The sequence below is a fragment of the Nerophis ophidion genome, unplaced genomic scaffold (genome assembly GCF_033978795.1).
Source record: "Nerophis ophidion isolate RoL-2023_Sa unplaced genomic scaffold, RoL_Noph_v1.0 HiC_scaffold_60, whole genome shotgun sequence".
NCBI classification, from domain to species: domain Eukaryota; kingdom Metazoa; phylum Chordata; class Actinopteri; order Syngnathiformes; family Syngnathidae; genus Nerophis; species Nerophis ophidion.
This window is the reverse complement of record NW_026906982.1, coordinates 368,821-388,253: the sequence shown is the minus strand read 5'-3', so window position 1 is coordinate 388,253 and position 19,433 is coordinate 368,821. Positions and strand designations below refer to the sequence as shown.

The following is a 19,433-nucleotide window of genomic DNA, read 5'->3' as shown; positions in this document are numbered from 1 at the left end:
GACAGAATTCAATTTGGCTCAATTTGAAGAGAAACGTCCCAGCACACGCTGGCGAAGGATTGTACGCCACATCTTTTCAATCAGATTTTCCCTGTTTACACAAAAAAACAGCTGTTTCTAAAGGAATGGGGGGTATTTAACACAAAAGAAAAAGATGGCTCGGGCTTGGGCTGGTCCTGGATCGAGCTTGGGCAAGTCTTGGATCGCAATAGATAACCCCTCCCGTTTTTTCCCATCGTACACAGCGGAATTTTCCAAGCCTTTGGCTTGATGCAACAAAGACAGCCTCTGTCTGTTGACCGGGAACTCAGAGAACGGATTTTTTTTTGAAAATGTACATTCAATTTTTCTGACATGAAGTAAATGCAACTTTACAGTGTTTCTATTTCTAAGAGGTGCTTTGTTAGATTCGGGTCTGGGAACAGTTGACACACTGGAGCACCTTGTCTGAAAGGAACCCAGAGAGCAGCTTGTTCTGGAACCTAACAGTAGACTCTGTACCTCTGGCACAGACATGGGCAATTGGCGGCCCGCAGACCATATATGACCCTCGGCTTGATTGTAATTAGGCGAAGGGCTCCCAAAATGTTCAGGTTTGCAATCTAAAAAAAAAATCCAGCTCTTCATCATGGCGACTCAGACCATAAAAGTTGCGAATTGGTTAGCTTTTAGTAAATGACTTCCTTTATTTTCGAGACCCATTTATCCATCCATCTTCTTCCGCTTATCCGAGGTTGGGTCGTGGGTGCAGGAGCCTAAGTAAGGAAGCCCGGACTTCCACTTCCCCAGCCACTTTGTCCAGCTCCTCCCGAAGGATCTCGAGGCGTTCCCAGGCCAGCTAGGAGTCAGTCTTCCCAACGTGTCGTAGGTCTTCCCCGTGGCCTCTTACCAGTTGGACGTGCCCTAAACACCTCCCTAGGGAGGCATTCGGGTGGCATCCTGATCAGAAGCAAGAAACCACCTCATCTAGCTCCTCTTGATGTGGAGTAGCAGCGGCTTTACTTTGAGCTCCCCCCGGATTGCAACGATTCTCACCCTATCTCTAAGGGTAACTATTTTTGACTGCTTGTACCCGTGATCTCGTCCTTTCGGTCATAACCCAAAGCTCAAGATCACAGGTGAGGATGGGAACCTAGATTGACCGGTAAATTGGGACCTTTCCCTTCCGGCTCACCTCCTTGTTCACCACAACGGATCGATACAGCATCCGCATTACTGAAGATGCCGCATCGATCCGCCTGTTGATCTCACGATCCACTCTTCCCCCAATCGTGAACAAGACTCCGAGGTATTTAAACTCCTCCACATGGGGCAAGATTTTCTCCTCAACCCGGAGATGGCATTCCACCCTTTTCCGGGCGAGAACCATGGACTCGGACTTGGAGGTGCTGATTCTCATCCCAGTCGCTTCACACTCGGCTTGAATCCTGAATTTCCCCTTTGCGGTATTAATGAAGGCCTCTCTTCTATCCCTAGGCAGAAAGGGCTTCATGTTTACCGTCAGTGACATAAAAGCCAGCGTCGTTTGCTATAACCACGACGACAGCGACTCCACCAGCGATTTCATTGTGTTCCGCATCACTGATGGCCATCACCACACCCGCCACAAGTTTCCTGTTAAGATTCTCCCGAAGGACGACAGCCCTCCGTTCCTCGTGGCCAACGTCCTGCTGGAGGCGTTGGAGGGTCAGATTGTCCTGCTGAAAGGCTCCTCCATTCAGGCGTCCGATACGGACTCCAGCGATGACTACATCCTTTTTAATATAACCATTCTCCCACAGGCTGGAGAGATCATGAAGATTCCAGGACCGGGGCTAACAGGTCAGGCAAAAACTTAACTAAATGTTATGAGGAATGATGTTGAAGTAAATTGATTAACTCACATTATAATCTAGATATGGTGAATGTTTCTATTGAACTTGGAGAAATCGAACCACCAGGTTCAAGTAAATAATGCTTGGGAACGAGCCTTAGTTGAACATTCGCATGTGGACTGGAGTTAGCTCTCTCCCGAGAAGAAGCAATAAAACCAGGCTTTGGAATGCAAAACTTATAGCTCTATCCTGGAGTAGAGATTACATGTTCATCTTAAACGTCAACCTCCGAGTTATGGTAAACATTTGTTGTCTTCCCAGGCACTACACTCGAACATCTCCTTACATGGTCAGCTTTGTTCTGTCCTGACTTAGCACACACCCAGACAGAGATATAAGGAACATATAACTGATTATTCGGCTCCTACAAGTTAGGAATCCTTCATTTTTAGACCGGAGTTCCTCCAGGTACTGCCGACCTGTTTAATGAGCCTCGCTTGTAATAAAGCGACTTTGCGTTCAACTAAGCGTCCCCGACGTCAACCTACAAGTTATGGTATACATCTGTTGTCTTCCCAGTCCCTACAGAAAAACATCTCCTTACATGGTCAGCCTTGTCCTGTCCTGACTTAGCACACACCCAGACAAAGAAATAAGGAATATATAACTGATGGTTCGGCTCCTCCAAGTTAGGAGTCCTTCATTTTTCGACCGGAGTTCCTCCAGGTACTGCAGACCTGTTTAATGAGGCTCGCTTGTAATAAAGCGACTTTGCGTTCAACTAAGCGTCCCCGACGTCAACCTACAAGTTATGGTATACATCAGTTGTCTTCCAGGTCACTACACGAAAACATCCCCTTACATGGTCAGCCTTGTCCTGTCCTGACTTAGCACACACCCAGACAAAGACATAAGGAATATATAACTGATGGTTCGGCTCCTCCAAGTTAGGAATCCTTCATTTTTCGACCGGAGTTCCTCCAGGTACTGCAGACCTGTTTAATGAGTTTCGCTTGTAATAAAGCGACTTTGCGTTCAACTAAGCGTCCCCGACGTCAACCTACAAGTTATGGTATACATCTGTTGTCTTCCCAGTCACTACACAAAGACATCACCTTACATGGTCAGGTTTGTCCTGTCCTGACTAGCACACACCCAGACAGAGATAAAAGGAACATTTAACTGATGGTTCGGCTCCTCCAAGTTAGGAGTCCTTCATTTTTCGACCGGAGTTCCTCCAGGTACTGCGCACCTGTTTAATGAGGCTCGCTTGTAATAAAGCGACTTTTCGTTCAACTAAGCGTCCCCGACGTCAACCTACAAGTTACGGTATACATCAGTTGTCTTCCAGGTCACTACACGAAAACATCCCCTTACATGGTCAGGTTTGTCCTGTCCTGACTTAACACACCCAGACAAAGAAATAAGGAACATATAACTGATGATTCGGCTCCTACAAGTTAGGAGTCCTTCATTTTTCGACTGGAGTTCCTCCAGGTACTGCGGACCTGTTTAATGAGGCTCGCTTGTAATAAAGCGACTTTTCGTTTCAACTAAGCGTCCCCGACGTTTCTTTTGATCTAGCTGGGAGAGGGTGACATGACCAGAAATACACTTAATATGTGGTATTTGCCCCACAATTGTACTTGTATTTTCTTAAGAAGTCCCTAAAAAATTGAATTTTTCATGATATTAAGACACCGAATCATATGAAACATATGAAAAAAAGAAAAGAAAAAATGGATACCTGCTGAGTGACTTGAATTTTCTCTGTTAATATCATCCAGGTTACAATGTCAGCAAATTTCTGCAGAGGGACCTCTCTCAGTCTATGATTTATTACCGACACACAGGAAATGAAATGTTGGATGACTCATTTGAGGTGGTCCTATCCGATATCCAGGATCCCCCAAATTTGTCAGAACCTCAGGTATGTATGGTGGTCGAAAATGCTAGGTCCTAACAAAGACAAACAGGAAACATGACGGAAATTCATGATAAAAATTGCAATGATTAGATAATACAATGGCAATTTTACAGACAGTTCATAAAAATGGGCTGATTTAAAAAAATCCAAAAATGCTGACTCGAAAGACCACACAGATGTAGACGAATTTGCAGGGGGAGAGAGTTCTGTAGTTTAGGCCTGCAAATTGAGTTTTTTTTGTAATCCTGTGCGCTGTTTCTCCTCAGCTGCGGCTGATTGGCACCTGGCCACACCTTCTGTCAATCAGCACGCTCCTATTTGTACCTGCTTTCGTGCCCCAGTCAGTGCTGGATTATTGTCATGTCGATGTCGCTCTGGTGTCACGTATTGCATGTCGCTTCTGTCTTGGATTGCCGCTCGTGTCGTGTCTTTGCAGCGTAGCGGTAAGCTATAATTCGTTAGATGTTTGTAGCTTACTGTTTTTTGTTCCCTGCTTCCTATTTGTCTTTGTACAACACGTAACGACTTCTGTTATCGGTTCTGTTTTTGCTACTTTCCATGCTTAGTTCCTTTTGTTTTCTAGCTCCCATGCTAGCTCTCTTAGTTGGTTATCCGCCTCGTGCGCGTTTTTTGTTGTACCCCTTTTGTTTGTTCTTGTTTTAGTATTTAAATTAAATCATGTTTCCCTGCAAAATGCCTCCCTCCTTCTCTGCATCTTGGGGTTCATCAACAACTAACTCTGACACTGGTCCTGATCCTGAAATCAGAGGACTAACAAAAGCATAGAGACGATGTAACTGTAGCACAGACAATTTTGGACCAGTTTTAGTCAATGCATAAGGGACTGGTCAAGGCCAAAATAAAAACAATTGTAACAGTTATGCATGGGGAAAAAGAAGCTTATTCAAAACCCTTTGAAAAACATTTTGTTTCACCTCAGCAAGAGTTCTGAACTGGAAAAAGCTTGCTTTAATCACAGAGCTTATATATTTAACATGTGTAAAAGACCTATAAATATACAAATACTGAGAAAAATAGTTCTGAGAATACAATAGAGTTGAATAAGAAAAAATAAGAAAACGTTAATAATAAATGAGAAATACAGGAAAAAAACCAACATTTTTTAAAATTGTGGTACAGTCGTGTAATTTTGGGAAAGGATCATCAATCTTTTGAGGAGAAAATGTGTCCAATGACAAGAACAAAGACTTGTAACGATACAAGAATAAAGTCGTAACTGTAAAATAGTACAATTCTAGTGATAGTGTTGCATATTTGATGGTCGTATGACGGGTGATGAGCCATGAAGACGCCAACGAGGAATAGCCGAAAAAAAAGCTTTATTTGTTTCAGCGAGGCTCAGACTGGAACTGCAGCTTCCAGGAGAAAGAGTTTGGGCCTGATTACTCCTCTAATGTCCTCTCGGACCACTGTGCTTAAATACCCCTTACACGAAGACCCCCAGTCTATGTAACTCAAGCCTTGGAGCCTTTGTTGTTAGGCCGGTCAATCTTTCCCTGACATTATTCCTTTGATCAGTTTGAGTTGGATGACCTCTGACCCTATCCTCTACTCCTACCTGTGAGGGCTTCCTACCAGATGTTGCTAATGTCATTACATTTCCTCCTCTCTAGAGAGCTTGTGATGGACATGTGCACTTTTGAAGCTATCTAAAGGCATATTTCCTTAGTAGAATAATCCTCTCAAGGATTCTGTGACCAAATACAAACAGATGCTAGTTCACGATCATATAAGAAAATGCTACATGGTATAATTGACCACAAAAGTAAAAGCACGTGTTTGTGCTGTTGAACTGGCCTAACAAATACTTCGTTCAGTCTGGCTTGAATATGATTAAACCTGGCTATTACTTCTTGGCTACTTATCAACTCTCTATCACATCTTCATCCTCATCCTCTGCATTCGTCGCATTTTTCTCCAGGTTAGCAATGTTCAGCTGTTGCAGTGTGGCAACCTAATAGCGTCCTGTCCTGTTTGGATGGATTTACTTTAAACACATCTTGTTTTTAGTACAAAGACAATCAAAGCATCTAGTATCTTGCTAGTGATCATCAGCAATCATAGCTGGTCTCTTTCTAGGACTTAAATTCTCAACAGTCAGTAATCAAGCCAGATCGAGGGTTGTCATGATCCGTGACCAGGATCATGTTTTGTTTAGTCATGGTCCGTTAGTTTTGGACTCTTTCAGTTTCTGTTTTGTGCACTCCTGGGTTTGTTTTGGTCACCATGGGTACTGACTGGTTTCACCTGCCTCTGGTTAGTGTTCGGCACGTTCACCTGCTGCCAGGCACTAATCAGAGAGCTATTTGTTCACGTTGCTTGGCACACTTTGTCTGGCTTTGTTGTTTGATGTATGCAACAGGCACCTGGGGCTATTTCTTGTTTCTATGTTTCTTGATTCCTGTGCAAAGTTGGCACGCAGCCCTTTGGTTTACCTCCTGTTTCTTGGTAGGGTGTGTGATTAAAGAGGAAAAATATCATGTTCTTCCCTGCACGCTTCATCCGGAGTGGTCCGTCTCCCTCCCGAGAGAACAAACCCCGCGGTAAGATGCGACCCCCATGTTTAGTCGAGTTTAAGAAAGTGCCAAACCGTCCGAAAACTTTGAATCAATGCTCACCTCTTTTAATTCCACCCTTCAATAAAAGTAGCCCAGTAAAAGATGTTATAATATATCCATGACAACGTTCCTGGTGAGTGAAGGGTTGGGCCAGTGACACGGTGCTGTGTAGTGCTTTCTAAATGAAATGTTCCTACGTCTATAGTTCCTTTTTACTCTGCTTTTCTGTCTCGGTAATGGCGCTTTGTCTTTCTTTCTTGGTGAACTCTTTGATGATGATGATGTATCGATGTTGTTGACATGTTGTGCCAACGCCGTAGTGAGACCGCCCACAAACCGGCACATCCTGAAGAGACGCTCAGAAAGTTGCAAAAGGATGATCTGTAAAACATAATCCATTCAACACTTTCACCAAAGAATCACCAAAACATGTTATGTAGACCACAAGATAGTGTTTTAAATTAACCAAAAAATCATATTACAACCCCTTTAATGCGCCTTTTATATGAAAAAAGCAATCTGTTTGATTGGTCCAATGTCACCAGTGACTGCATGTGATTGGTGAAACGCAGGCATGCGTAGTTCTTACTTTGAATGCGTGTCTGACAAAAACAAAACAAAGAAAGCGCGCATTAACAGATCGATTAAAAAAAAAGTAGCGAGTAGCGACCTGATTGGAGATAAATGGAGCGGAGTAAAAGTAGCGTTTCTTCTCTATAAATATACTCAAGTAAAAGGATGATCTGTAAAACATAATCCATTCAACACTTTCACCAAAGAATCACCAAAACATGTTATGTAGACCACAAGATAGTGTTTTAAATTAACCAAAAAATCATATTACAACCCCTTTAATGCGCCTTTTATATGAAAAAAGCAATCTGTTTGATTGGTCCAATGTCACCAGTGACTGCATGTGATTGGTGAAACGCAGGCATGCGTAGTTCTTACTTTGAATGCGTGTCTGACAAAAACAAAACAAAGAAAGCGCGCATTAACAGATCGATTAAAAAAAAAGTAGCGAGTAGCGACCTGATTGGAGATAAATGGAGCGGAGTAAAAGTAGCGTTTCTTCTCTATAAATATACTCAAGTAAAAGTAAAAGTATGTTGCATAAAAACTACTCTTAGAAGTACAATTTATCCCAAAAGTTACTCAAGTAGATGTAACGGAGTAAATGTAGCGCGTTACTACCCACCTCTGGAAAAAAGACCTGAATAGACCCGTTCATCGCCAGTGCGCCATATAATCCGGTGCGCCCTATGGGCCGAACAATACGGTAATTTGTGGGAACAGTCACAGTAAACTTATTATTCTCTCTGAAAATACTTTTAAAATGGTCCGCTCCCTGTACGATCAGTGTCAGAGCTTGGTCCGCATTGCCGGCAGTAAGTCGGACTTGTTTACAGTGAGGGTTAGACTCCGCCAAGGCTGCCCTTTGTCACCGATTCTGTTCATAACTTTCATGGACAGAATTTCTCGGCGCAGTCAAGGCGTTGAGGGGTGCCGGTTTGGTGGCTGCAGGATTAGGTCTCTGCCTTTTGCAGATGATGTGGTCCTGATGGCTTCATCTGGCCAAGATCTTTCAAATCTCACTGGATTGGTTTGCAGCCGAGTGTGAAGCGACTGGGATGGGAATCAGCACCTTCAAGTCCGAGTCCATGGTTCTCACCCGGAAAAGGGTGGAGTGCCATCTCCGGGTTGCGGAGGAGATCTTGCCCCAAGTGGACGAGTTCAAGTACCAGAGTCTTGTTCACCAATGGGGAAAGAGTGGATCGTGGGATCGGCAGGCGGTGCAGCGTCTTCAGTAATGCGAACTCTGTATCGGTCCGTTGTGGTGAACAAGGAGCTGACCAGGAGGGCAAAGCTCTCAATTTACCGGTCGATCTACGTTCCCATCCTCACCTATGGTCATGAGCTTTGGGTTATGACCGAAAGGTCAAGATCACGGGTACAAGCGGCCGAAATTAGTTTCCTCTGCCGGGTGGCAGGGCTCTCCCTTAGAGATAGGGTGAAAAGCTCTGTCCTCCGGGATGAGCTCAAAGTAAAGCCGCTGCTCCTCCACATTGAGAGGAGACGGATGAGGTGGTTTGGGCATCTGGTCAGGATGCCAACCGAATGCCTCCCTAGGGAGGTGTTTAGGGCACATCCAACCGGCAGAAGGCTACAGGGAAGACCCAGGACACGTTAGGAAGACTATGTCTCCCGGCTGGCCTGGGAACGCTTCGGGATCCCCCGGGATGAGGTGAACGAAGTGGCTGGGGAGTGGGAAGTCTGGGCTTCCCTGCTTAGGCTGCTGCCCCCGCCACCCAACCTCGGATAAGCGGAAGAAGATGAATAGATGGATGCTCTTGGAATTTTTTTTTTCAAAATTATGTAATTTAATACAACTTTTTCATAACAATACAACTGTTTTTAATGTCATGTATTATTATTTTATTATCCGTCTGAATATTTCACCTCAATTATTGTAACCCTACAACATTTCTTTCGTAGTAGTATGACTCAATTCTTATTGAACTTTTTAATCAAGTTAAAATTTCAAAGTATACATTTTCTTGTAATATTCCACCTTAATCTGATTTCGTGCAGGTGATCGTACTACACATTGAGAGCAAACCTCAACAGCCACCTAAAGAGGTTCCAGGTACCAGGCGGTGTCTCGTGGTCAAAGAGACAGATGTGGTACTTTTGACACAGAAGCACCTTTATTTCCAAGACAAAGAGTCACCACTAGATGGCAATGTCACCTACGCTGTTACGACTCTGCCTTTCTACGTAGACGGCCAAAGGTAAGTACGTGATAGCGATACATGTAACATTATAAAAAATACCCTATTTGTTTGTCTTATGATAAGCAGCAGTGTAGACGCCGGAAGGTTGTTCCTTGTGGACAGCATACCCAGATTTGTCAAAGACGCCAATGCACCAGTGTTGAAAGTCTTCACGCAGGTACTTTAACATTTTTTAAATCTCTTTTGTTGTCCCGAAAATGGTCCGACAGATCCATCCATCCATCCATCCATCATCTTCCGCTTATCCGAGGTCGGGTCGCGGGGGCAACAGCCTAAGCAGGGAAACCCAGACTCCCCTCTCCCCAGCCACTTCGTCTAGCTCTTCCCGGGGGATCCCGAGGCGTTCCCAGGCCAGCCGGGAGACATAGTCTTCCCAACGTGTCCTGGGTCTTCCCCGTGGCCTCCTACCGGTTGGACGTGCCCTAAACACCTCCCTAGGGAGGCGTTCGGGTGGCATCCTGACCAGATGCCCGAACCACCTCATCTGGCTCCTCTCGATGTGAAGGAGCAGCGGCTTTACTTTGAGTCCCTCCCGGATGGCAGAGCTTCTCACCCTATTTCTAAGGGAGAGCCCCGCCACACGGCGGAGGAAACTCATTTCGGCCGCTTGTACCGGTGATCTTATCCTTTCGCTCATGACCCAAAGCTCATGACCATAGGTGAAGATGGGAACGTAGATCGACCGGTAAATTGAGAGCTTTGCCTTCCGGCTCAGCTCCTTCTTCACCACAACGGATCGGTACAACGACCGCATTACTGAAGACGCCGCACCGATCCGCCTGTCGATCTCACGATCCACTCTTCCCTCACTCGTGAACAAGACTCCTAGGTACTTGAACTCCTCCACTTGTCTGTCAAACGACAAGTAGTACATACTGTTGCATGTCGCTTAGATTCAATTTCTATTAAAATGAGTCAATTATTATTTGCTAAAATAAAATATTGGTAAAAGTTGGCGCAACAGACGATATTTTTGACGGAACAAGTCAGAATTGTATGTTCTGTTACTCTGAGGTTGGACTGAAACACTTAGTTCGCTCAGTACTTTAGGGTCCGTCCACAGGGCAGCATTTTAAGGTCAGAACAATAAATTAAATGATTGTATGTCCATCCATCCATTTTCTACCGCTTATTCCCTTTTGGGGTCGCGGGGGGCGCTGGCGCCTGTACCTGAAAGGTTTGTGCAAAGCAACTGGTCTTGTTGATTTGTTACACCTTTCACCCATCCATCCATCATCCACTTATTCGAGTTCGGGTCATGGGGGCAGCTGCCTTAGCAGGGAAGCTCAGACTTTCCTTTCCCCGGCCTCTTTGTCCAGCTCTTCCCGGGAAATCCAGAGGCGTTCCCAGGCCAGTTGGGAGACATAGTCTTCCCAATGTATCCTGGGTCTTCCCCGTGGCCTCCTACCAGGCAGGCGCTCGGGTGGCATCTTGACTAGATGCCCGAACCCCCTCATTTGGCTCCTCTCGATGTGACGGAGCAGTGGCTTTACTTTGAGCTCCGCCCGGATGGCAGAGCTTCTCACCCTATCTCTAAGGGAGAGCCCCGCCACCCAGCGAAGGAAAATAATTTCGGCCGCTTGTACCCGTGATCTGGTCCTTTCGGTCATAACCCAAAGCTCATGACCATAGGTAAAGATGGGAAGATAGATCGACCGGTAAATTGAGAGCTTTGCCTTCCGGGTCAGCTTCTTCTTCACCACAACGGATCGATACAACGTCCGCATTATCTTTTTAAAGTGTTGGAAAGATTTGGATGTTGTAACTCATCATATACCAAAGCAAAATCAGAAATCATGTCCAATTGAAACAGTTTAAGACCTGTAATTATTCAAAAGGGCTGTCATGAAGGGGTGTCCTCTCTTCATTATTGGGTTGGGCAACAGAGCCTCTAGTTATATTAGCCTTAAAATAAGACAAGACACTATTAAAACCATTGGAACCGTAAAATGCCCCTTTATGTCTCCTGTATTCAGCATGCCATCAACTTCAAGAAAGTAGCCTACATGCCTCCTATCCCTGATATCGGTCCCTTTCCTCAACACGTCCAGTTTGTTCTCTCTGTAACAAACCAACATGGCAAAAAACTGGATGGAATCTGCTTTAATGTCACTGTGCTGCCAGTGGACAACCAACCACCGCAGGTACGGGTGTTGTAACACCTCCGCAAAAAGTTGGGATCATTTCTGCTGTCATGTTTAAAAATGTCTGGTCTTAGGTCATTACCAACCCTATAGTGATAGATGAAGGTGGGAGTAGCCGGATAGGCCTGGAACATCTAATATTGTCAGATGTGGACTCCGTTAAAGATGTATTGCGGTTGGAACTCCTGAGAGAACCGAAGCACGGAACACTGCAGCTGGACAGTTTCCCTCTAAAACCGGGACACGATTTTAGCCTGCATGACCTGACGAGCCGTATCGTTAGGTCTGTATGTGGTCAATATGTTTAGGCTCTGGCAAAGGCTGGTCTGAGACTTAGTAATGTTTACTTTTCAGGTACAACCATGACAATTCAGAAACTGCAGAGGACAACATTGACTTTGCAGTCACTGATGGAACCAATAAGATCAGTTTTAGCCTACAAGTAAACGTAAGTATTTACACTACATCGAGTACCAAGTTGGTCCGTTTTCCCTATGAAACTGCACTCTTGGAAAAAAGAACCAGAAGTCCTAATCCTTTTAAAGTCCACCCAAGTATGTAGTTACTTAGGTCTTTGCTAGTTGAGGACCAGATAATGATTCTGGTTGAACCAGTTTCGCAAAGTTGTCCTGTTTGATGGGGATTCGGGCCGCACCTGGGTTTCTGTGCATGGGGGTGTCTAAGACTCTTATATTCCACCGTTCACAAAGAACTTCTGCATCTGACGCAATCATTGATTGTTTTCTTTTTCAGATAAGGCTTATCAATGACGAGGCACCTGTTTTGGTTCCTGGCTTGAAACCCGTACTTAACTGCGACGAAGGACACACTGCTGTCATCACAGCGGAGTACATCCGCGCTACTGACATTGACAGTGACAACAACAGCCTTTCCTTCCTGATAGCTCGGCAGCCCTCTCAGGGTTTGGTGCTGAGAAACGGCACTGTCGTGGATCACTTTGTTCAGGCGGATATCGTCGCCAGTGTTATTAGTTACAAACACAGAGGCAAGCAGAAGAAGTTAATTGGGTACATGGGGGTGTCTGCTCTTCAGGGGGGCTAGGAAATAAACACAGAATAGGTTAGGGAATTCAGGACAAAGTAGCGACAACGTACCAGGTCGGGTGAGGTGAAGCAGGCACATGCACGAGAGCAGTTCTGGATACAATAACCGGCAAGGCCAAGCTGACAGTGACAAGCCCAAATACAGGCAGGCTAATTGCGAGCGGGTGTGCCTCAAGGTCCGCCCCTCGCCAAGGACGAATCACTAAAAACATAGGTGCAGACAAAGGAAAAGGCAGGAAAACACTAAAACACTACAAATGTACCAAATATGGACTAAAAATAGAAACTCTCCAAGCATGGATTTGATAGAAGAGTATGTGGAAAAAAATATCTGTATAAATAAACACATTCACCGGCTGTCAAAAAAACACAGAAGACACATAAAATCTCTATATCTAAAACAATCAGCACACCCAAAAAGGGACAAGCAGTAGAAAATGGATGGGAGGATTTATAATGTTTTTTTTAATTAACCATGTGGTGCATCGTATCCTATCCTATCCTATCCTAGTCCTGTTCGGCCCGCATTCGTGCAATTGAGTTTGAGCCCTTAGTTCTAGGCCCGGCACTAAGCTTGTTTGTGGGTTTTTTAGGGCCAGAGATCGGACTCACTCCTCAACATGACACTATCAGCTTTGTGATTTCTGATGGAGAAACCGAACAGTTGGCTTCATGCTGTGATGGAAGAGCAGAAACACCGCTTCCTGTGCATGATCTTCATGTAACCATTTTCCCGGTCAACAGCCAACCACCCTCACTCAGAACAGGTGCGTCTTTCTACCAGACCCGCCACTTCAAGTGGTCTCAGTCTCACTTGTTTTATTTACACAAGGGTTTGTATGATTCAAATGTAGAATCAGAATCAGAATCAGAATGAGAAAGACTAATAATCCCTGAGGGGAAGTTAAGATTTTCAGCACAATCCCATTCAAGATCCGACAAACATAATAATAATTTTTAAAGGGATCCACGTTCATCATCCGGGGTCACTCGAAGCGAGTATGATGATCCTCCTGGTAGTGGGGTATCCCTTTTATGAAGGATGCCTGTGCGTTGTTTAATGTGGGGAGACTGGTGCACAGACAGTCACCACACGATCCTTGACAGAAATCGGGTCAGGGTCCAGTGGCTGGGAGTCCGAGACAACTGAGGACCCTTTTCTACCACAGCCTTCATCCACTATCAGAGCCGTTGTGGTAGTTCTTAAAACTACCGTCGTCCGCCTGCTCTGCCGTTCAGGTCTTCACTGTATCCCTGGCTCGGGGAGGCAGCCAGGTAATGGGCCTTTGCCAAGGGCCACCTATGGTTACAGTAGAAAAGGGGTTAACCTCCTAGTGCCCCGAGTCCCCTTAGAGGAGCCTCCACTGCCGGATGCACTTTAACGTTGTGCCCAGAACACCATCTACATTACAGGGAGACAGAACAGGATCGCGGAAGGGTCTGCCAACTTCAGGCGCTCCTTACAAAAAAGGTGATAAACAGGTAAAAACGTTCAGTCTAAAACTGGGCCCCTGGAGAGGGGGTCCAGACTGAGACCAAGGAAAAAGGAAACCTAATAGCCATCGCACACATAAACATGTGTGTAAGAGGGAAACGTCAAAGAACACAAAGGACATTAAAAGAGAAGAGCTGATGCAACCATCCACTTCTACACACAGTCACAAAAAAAACCAAACAAAAAAAAAAACATATACACTGTGGTGGCCTCTGCGGTGTTCCACGCCATCGTCTACTGGGGTGGGGGGAGCATGGCCAGAGACAAGAGCAGACCCAACAAAGCAACCAAGAAAGCCGACTCTACCCTCGGCCGCCCACCAACTCTCGGCCAGTGTCCAGTCCGCATGGATGAGCTAGGATACATCTAAGGAGACCGAGGTGTCCGATACGTGCTCATTCAGCCAAGACACCGTGAAGCTCTTCCGTCCGGGCGCTCAGAACCAGCTCCGCAGTCCTGTCCCTTCATCCGCATCTCCGCCAGTCTCTCCCAACCGGCTCTTGTGTCGCATAGACCCAACAGCTGGTCTCCCTGGCCAAAAGGCTCCCGGGAGGCAGATCCAGAAGTTCACAGAAAAGCACCGCAGAAGTCACGAAAGTGCCACCCTTTGTCACACAGTCCCAAAGGGTCCCGAACCAAAAAGGCAAAAAAAAACCACATGAAAACAAAAAGGAAACATCAGGACACAAAGAGCACAGAGCTCCTGCCAACAGCAGCCAATACCACAAAAAATATATATATAAAAAAATCATGAAATCACTTGCTTTTATTCCAACTAGCCTCTTTCTTAGTGCAGTTGGTGTGAACAAAGTAACTGGACGGAATCAACTGCAGGCTAAAGCTTCTATACCAGGTGGTGTTGATTCAGAAAAAACTGTACCAGCGAATGTTTTGGTATTTCATAGATTTTAACAGCTTGAAACAAAGACCAAAACATGAGGTTGGTTCCTGTCCAGTATTCTATAAATGGAATTGAGAAAAAAATCGAACCCTTGTTCTAGAGATGGCCTGTGCTTGTTGTTTTAGGAGACGTCTTGGTGGTAGACGAAGGGGGGACCTCTCGGATAACGAAAAACAATTTGAAGGTGTCCGACGAAGACACTCCGTTGGACGATTTGGTGGTCACTTTAATGAAGCCACCTAAATTTGGGTTCCTTGAGAATGTCCTCCCTAGACCAGGTTTTGAGAAAAGCAACATGGGTGTAAGCATAGGTACCACAACCATTGAGATATAATTTGATCCCAACATTGACCAAAAATAAAACAACCGTTGTTCCCGCTTTTGTTTTGTAGATTCATTTTCTTACAAAGACATCATTGACGGGCAAGTCAACTACGTGCAGTCCAGGCACCAAAAGACAGAGCCGACAACTGATCACTTTGTCCTCTGTGTGTCGGACGGACGATTCAGTTCTGGTCCTTTACCATTCAACGTTGTCATCAAACCGACAAAAGACGAAATCCCGGAGTTTTCGGCTGAAAATATTACAGTAAGTAACTTCAGTCCTCCCAGATTCTGTCACTTGCAGTCTCCTGACTACACCTGATTCCTGTTTAGGTACAAGAAGGAGGGATGAAGCATCTGGACTTGTCTGTGTTCCATGTGATAGATCGGGATATCCCTGACGATTTCCTACTCTTTCGTATTGTTAAACCGCCCCGTCATGGCAGGATCAACAAGCAACAGGGAGCCCTTTTTCAAACTGATGTGGTTGACTTTACAATGGTGGACCTGACCAATGGTACGTGTTTGCATCTGGGCAACCAGACACAACAAGTTAAGCAAGTATCAAGACAACATTATTTAGGCAATTCCTGCTAGTTTAATGCTTACAATTTCTTCCAAATAGCAGACTTTGCTAATAATGCAGCAGTTTTTACAAAGCCCAAAACCAGTAACCCAAACCTCATAAAAAAACACAATGATCCTTTTCAACCTATATTCAAAGCAGCTTCCATGAAATGCTCAGTCATTCACAAACAAGGTGACCAGGGTCCTCCTGAGGGAAATGCTTTTTGCTGAGGATGCAGCTCTAGCATCCTACACCGAGTCCGGGCTCCAGAGGCTGATGGACAGGCTTTCATCTGCCTGTAAAGAGTTTGGTCTCACCATCAATCTAAAGAAGACAAATGTCATGGGCCAAGATGCTGAAACTCCACTCTCCATCTCCGTCGACAATCAGACTCTGGAATGTGTTAACACTTTTACATACCTTGGCTCCGCAATCTCTTGTGACTTGTCACTCGACACAGAACGTGCCATCCGGCTTGCGAGAGCCGCCATAGTGATGGCCAAGCTGTCCAATAGAGTATGGTCGAACAACCAGCTATCCACGCGCACTAAAGTCCAGGTCTACCGAGCCTGCGCCATTAGCACACTGATGTATGGCAGTGAGGCCTGGACCACCTACACCAGATAGGAGAAACAGCTAAAAAGTTTCCACCTGCGCTGTCTTCGCCGCATCCTGGGAATCATATGGCAGGACAAAATTCCCAAGATGGAAGTCCTAGATCGTGCTCACTCCACCAGCCTGTTCACCATGCTCAGCCAAAGCTTGGCCATGTCCACAGGAGGGACCCCAGCCGGCTCCCCAGAGCTGTCCAGTACGGAGAATTGTCAACAAGCTCCAGACCCCTTGGTCGCCCCCGACTGCGTTTCAAGGACGTGTGCAAACGTGACATGAAACTGGCAGACATTGACCACAACAACTGGGAGGAAGCTGCAAAAGACCGCAACGTTTAGAGGCACACTGTTGCCACAGGAACCCGCCGTGCCGAGGAGAAGCATATTTCCCTGTTGCAGGCGAGGAGACTAAATAGGAAACTGCGTGACGTGGGACCTGCTCTTGTGTCAGAACCCTCCCCATACGTCTGCGCCAACTGCACCAGAGATTGTCACTCCAGAGTGGGGCTGTACAGCCACAGCCGCCGCTGCAAGAAAGAATGAACTCCCCCAGGCGCAACCCACCTTCACTACTGACGGACGGATGCCTATGCTATGATATAATAATAAGACAATAATAATATAAACTAAGGAAATGGAGTGTGAACTAGATCCAAAAGTGTGTGTGGTGTGAGGCTATGTGTGTAGTTAGGTGAGGTGTGTGTTACCAAATGTTGATGAGAGCGAAGGAACACGGAAGCCCGTGGGGCAGGCAGATGATCCAGGTCAGGAGAGAAGCGTCAGAGTCCGGGGGTAAGCAAGGAATCGAGAATCAGGAAGCATGAGTGAGGTAGGGAAGAGTCCAGAGGAGTAACCAGGGAAAAGTGAGACGCACAGCTCATTTTTAAGATGACAGACGGTAGATCAAAGATTATATTCCGGCGCGGCATGGCGGGTTGTGACGGCTTATGAAGGCAGCACAATCATCACGGGCAGGTTCGCTGATTGCAGATTGTCTTCAGACGCGAAGAGGCACGCCCGCAGCGGAGAGAGCACACCGGTGGGTGTGGCCAGTGGTGCGGCCCGTGGTGCGCTCATCAGGACACAAAGATGAAGGCGCATTGGCCGTGAAAACCCTCAGCGATTTGGATTGTAAGAGGCGGGGAGCGAACCTGCAGGTTTCTGGCATAGCCACTCTACCCACTATGCCATTTCGCCCCTAAATGCCTGACAAAATTGTGGAACAGTTTTAGGACAACATTTCTCAACGAGCTATTGCAATTAATTTTGGGATTTCACCATCTACGGTCCATAATATCATCAAAGAGTTCCGAGAATCTGGAAAAATCTATGCACATGAGCGATGACATTACGGATCTTCGATCCCTCAGGTGGTACTGCATCAAAAAAGTAACATCAGTGTGTAAAGGATATCACCACTTCAGCTCAGGAACACTTCAGAAAACAACCGCCAGTAACTACAGTCGGTCGCCACATCTGTAAGTGCAAGTTAAAACTGTATTATGCAAAGCCAAAGCCATTTAGCAACAGCACCCAGAAACGCTGCCGGCTTCACTGGGCCCGAGCTCATCTAAGAAGGACTGATGCAAAGTGGAAACGTGTTCTGTGGTCTGACGAGTCCACATTTCAAATTGTTTTTAGGGACTGTGGACGTCATGTCCTCCTGAGCAAAGAGGAAAAGAACCATCCGGATTGTCATAGGCACAAAGTTCAAAGGCCAGCATCTGTGATGGTATGGGGGTGCATCAGTGCCCAAAACAGAGGCAACTTACACATCTGTGAAGGCACCATTAATGTTGAAAGGTCCATACAGGTTTTGGAGCAACATATGTTGTCATCCAAGCAACGTCATCATAAACGCCCCTGCTTATTTCAGCAAGACGATGCCTAGCCGTGTGCTACAACCGCGTGGCATTGTAGTAAAAGAGTGCGGGTACTAGACTGGCCTGCTTGTAGTCCAGACCTGTCTGCCATTGAATATATGTGGTGCATTATAAAGCCTAAAATACCACAACGGAGACCCGGACTGTTGAACAACTTAAGCTGTACATCAAGCAAGATTGGGAAAAAAATTCCATCTGAAAAGCTTCAAAAATTGGTCTCCTCAGTTCCCAAACGTTTGCAGAGTGTTGTTAAAAGGAAAGGCAATGTAACACAGTGGTAAAAATGCCCCTGTGCCAACTTTTTTGCAAAGTGTTGCTGCCATTAAATTCTAAGTTAATGATTATTTGCAAAAAAAAAACAAAGTTTCTCAGTTCAAACATTAAATATCTTGTCTTTGCAGTCTATTCAAATGAATATAAGTTGAAAAGGATTTGCAAATCATGTATTCTGTTTTAGTCTACGATCAAAATGACTACATGTCGCAGGCTGAAGCAAATTTTGTTTGACAGGAATTTTGAAATGTAATATTTATTCTACACATTTTTACAACATTAGAAACCAGTAGTAAATCAGAGGCTACTCAGAAGGTGAGACAACTCCTGGAAACGATTGGCTTTTAATGGCCAAAGGTATAAATGTGTGTTTCCAAGTTAAAGGAAATGGCAGGCTGTCTTCTTCTAATTGATTTATTACGATCTTTGGCAAGCTAGATAATGTTTGCTGTGGTCTGGAACAACATGGCACACAAACAACTATCTGAAATGCAGCCAATATTACTTACAGATAATTTGTCATGAGACATGTAAATATATAATATATACAAAGAGGATAAAGGATATCGAATGAGCTCAAATATACCTACAAACGAGGCATAATGATGCAATATGTACATACAGCTAGCCTAAATAGCATGTTAGCATTCATTAGCTTGCAGTCATCCACTGACCAAATATGCCTGATATTCAACATCAACAACGCTCACCTTTGGGCATTCACGCACAGTATAAAACATGTGGTGGACAAAATGAGACAAAGAAGGAGTGGAAGATTTTACATGTAGCACTCCAACAAGTCAATAACATCAACAAAGCGCACCTTTGGGCATTCACGCACAGTATAAAACATGTGGTGGACAAATTGAGACAAAGAAGGAGTGGAAGATCTTTACATGTAGCACTCCAACAAGTCAATAACATGAACAAAGGGCACCTTTGTGCATTTACGCACAGTATAAAACGTTTAGTGGACAAAATGAGACGAAGAAGAAGCGGATGATTTTACATGTAAACAAAGTGTTTAGTCCACACTATGGTGAGTTCGAGAACCG

General features: G+C 45.2%; 1 protein-coding gene across 1 annotated transcript in view; it reads left to right on the top strand.

Moving 5' to 3' along the window:
- LOC133547083 (FRAS1-related extracellular matrix protein 1-like) overlaps positions 1-19,433 on the top strand; it is a 61,602-nt gene that overhangs the window by 18,541 nt on the left and 23,628 nt on the right. The window contains exons 8-19 of the mRNA XM_061892886.1: positions 1,477-1,821; positions 3,602-3,744; positions 8,913-9,112; positions 9,182-9,272; positions 11,092-11,259; positions 11,334-11,542; positions 11,614-11,707; positions 12,013-12,265; positions 12,917-13,090; positions 14,845-15,030; positions 15,112-15,308; positions 15,377-15,560. Of these exons, the coding sequence (XP_061748870.1) occupies positions 1,477-1,821; positions 3,602-3,744; positions 8,913-9,112; positions 9,182-9,272; positions 11,092-11,259; positions 11,334-11,542; positions 11,614-11,707; positions 12,013-12,265; positions 12,917-13,090; positions 14,845-15,030; positions 15,112-15,308; positions 15,377-15,560 (2,244 nt within the window). The remainder of the gene's footprint in view (positions 1-1,476; positions 1,822-3,601; positions 3,745-8,912; positions 9,113-9,181; positions 9,273-11,091; positions 11,260-11,333; positions 11,543-11,613; positions 11,708-12,012; positions 12,266-12,916; positions 13,091-14,844; positions 15,031-15,111; positions 15,309-15,376; positions 15,561-19,433) is intronic.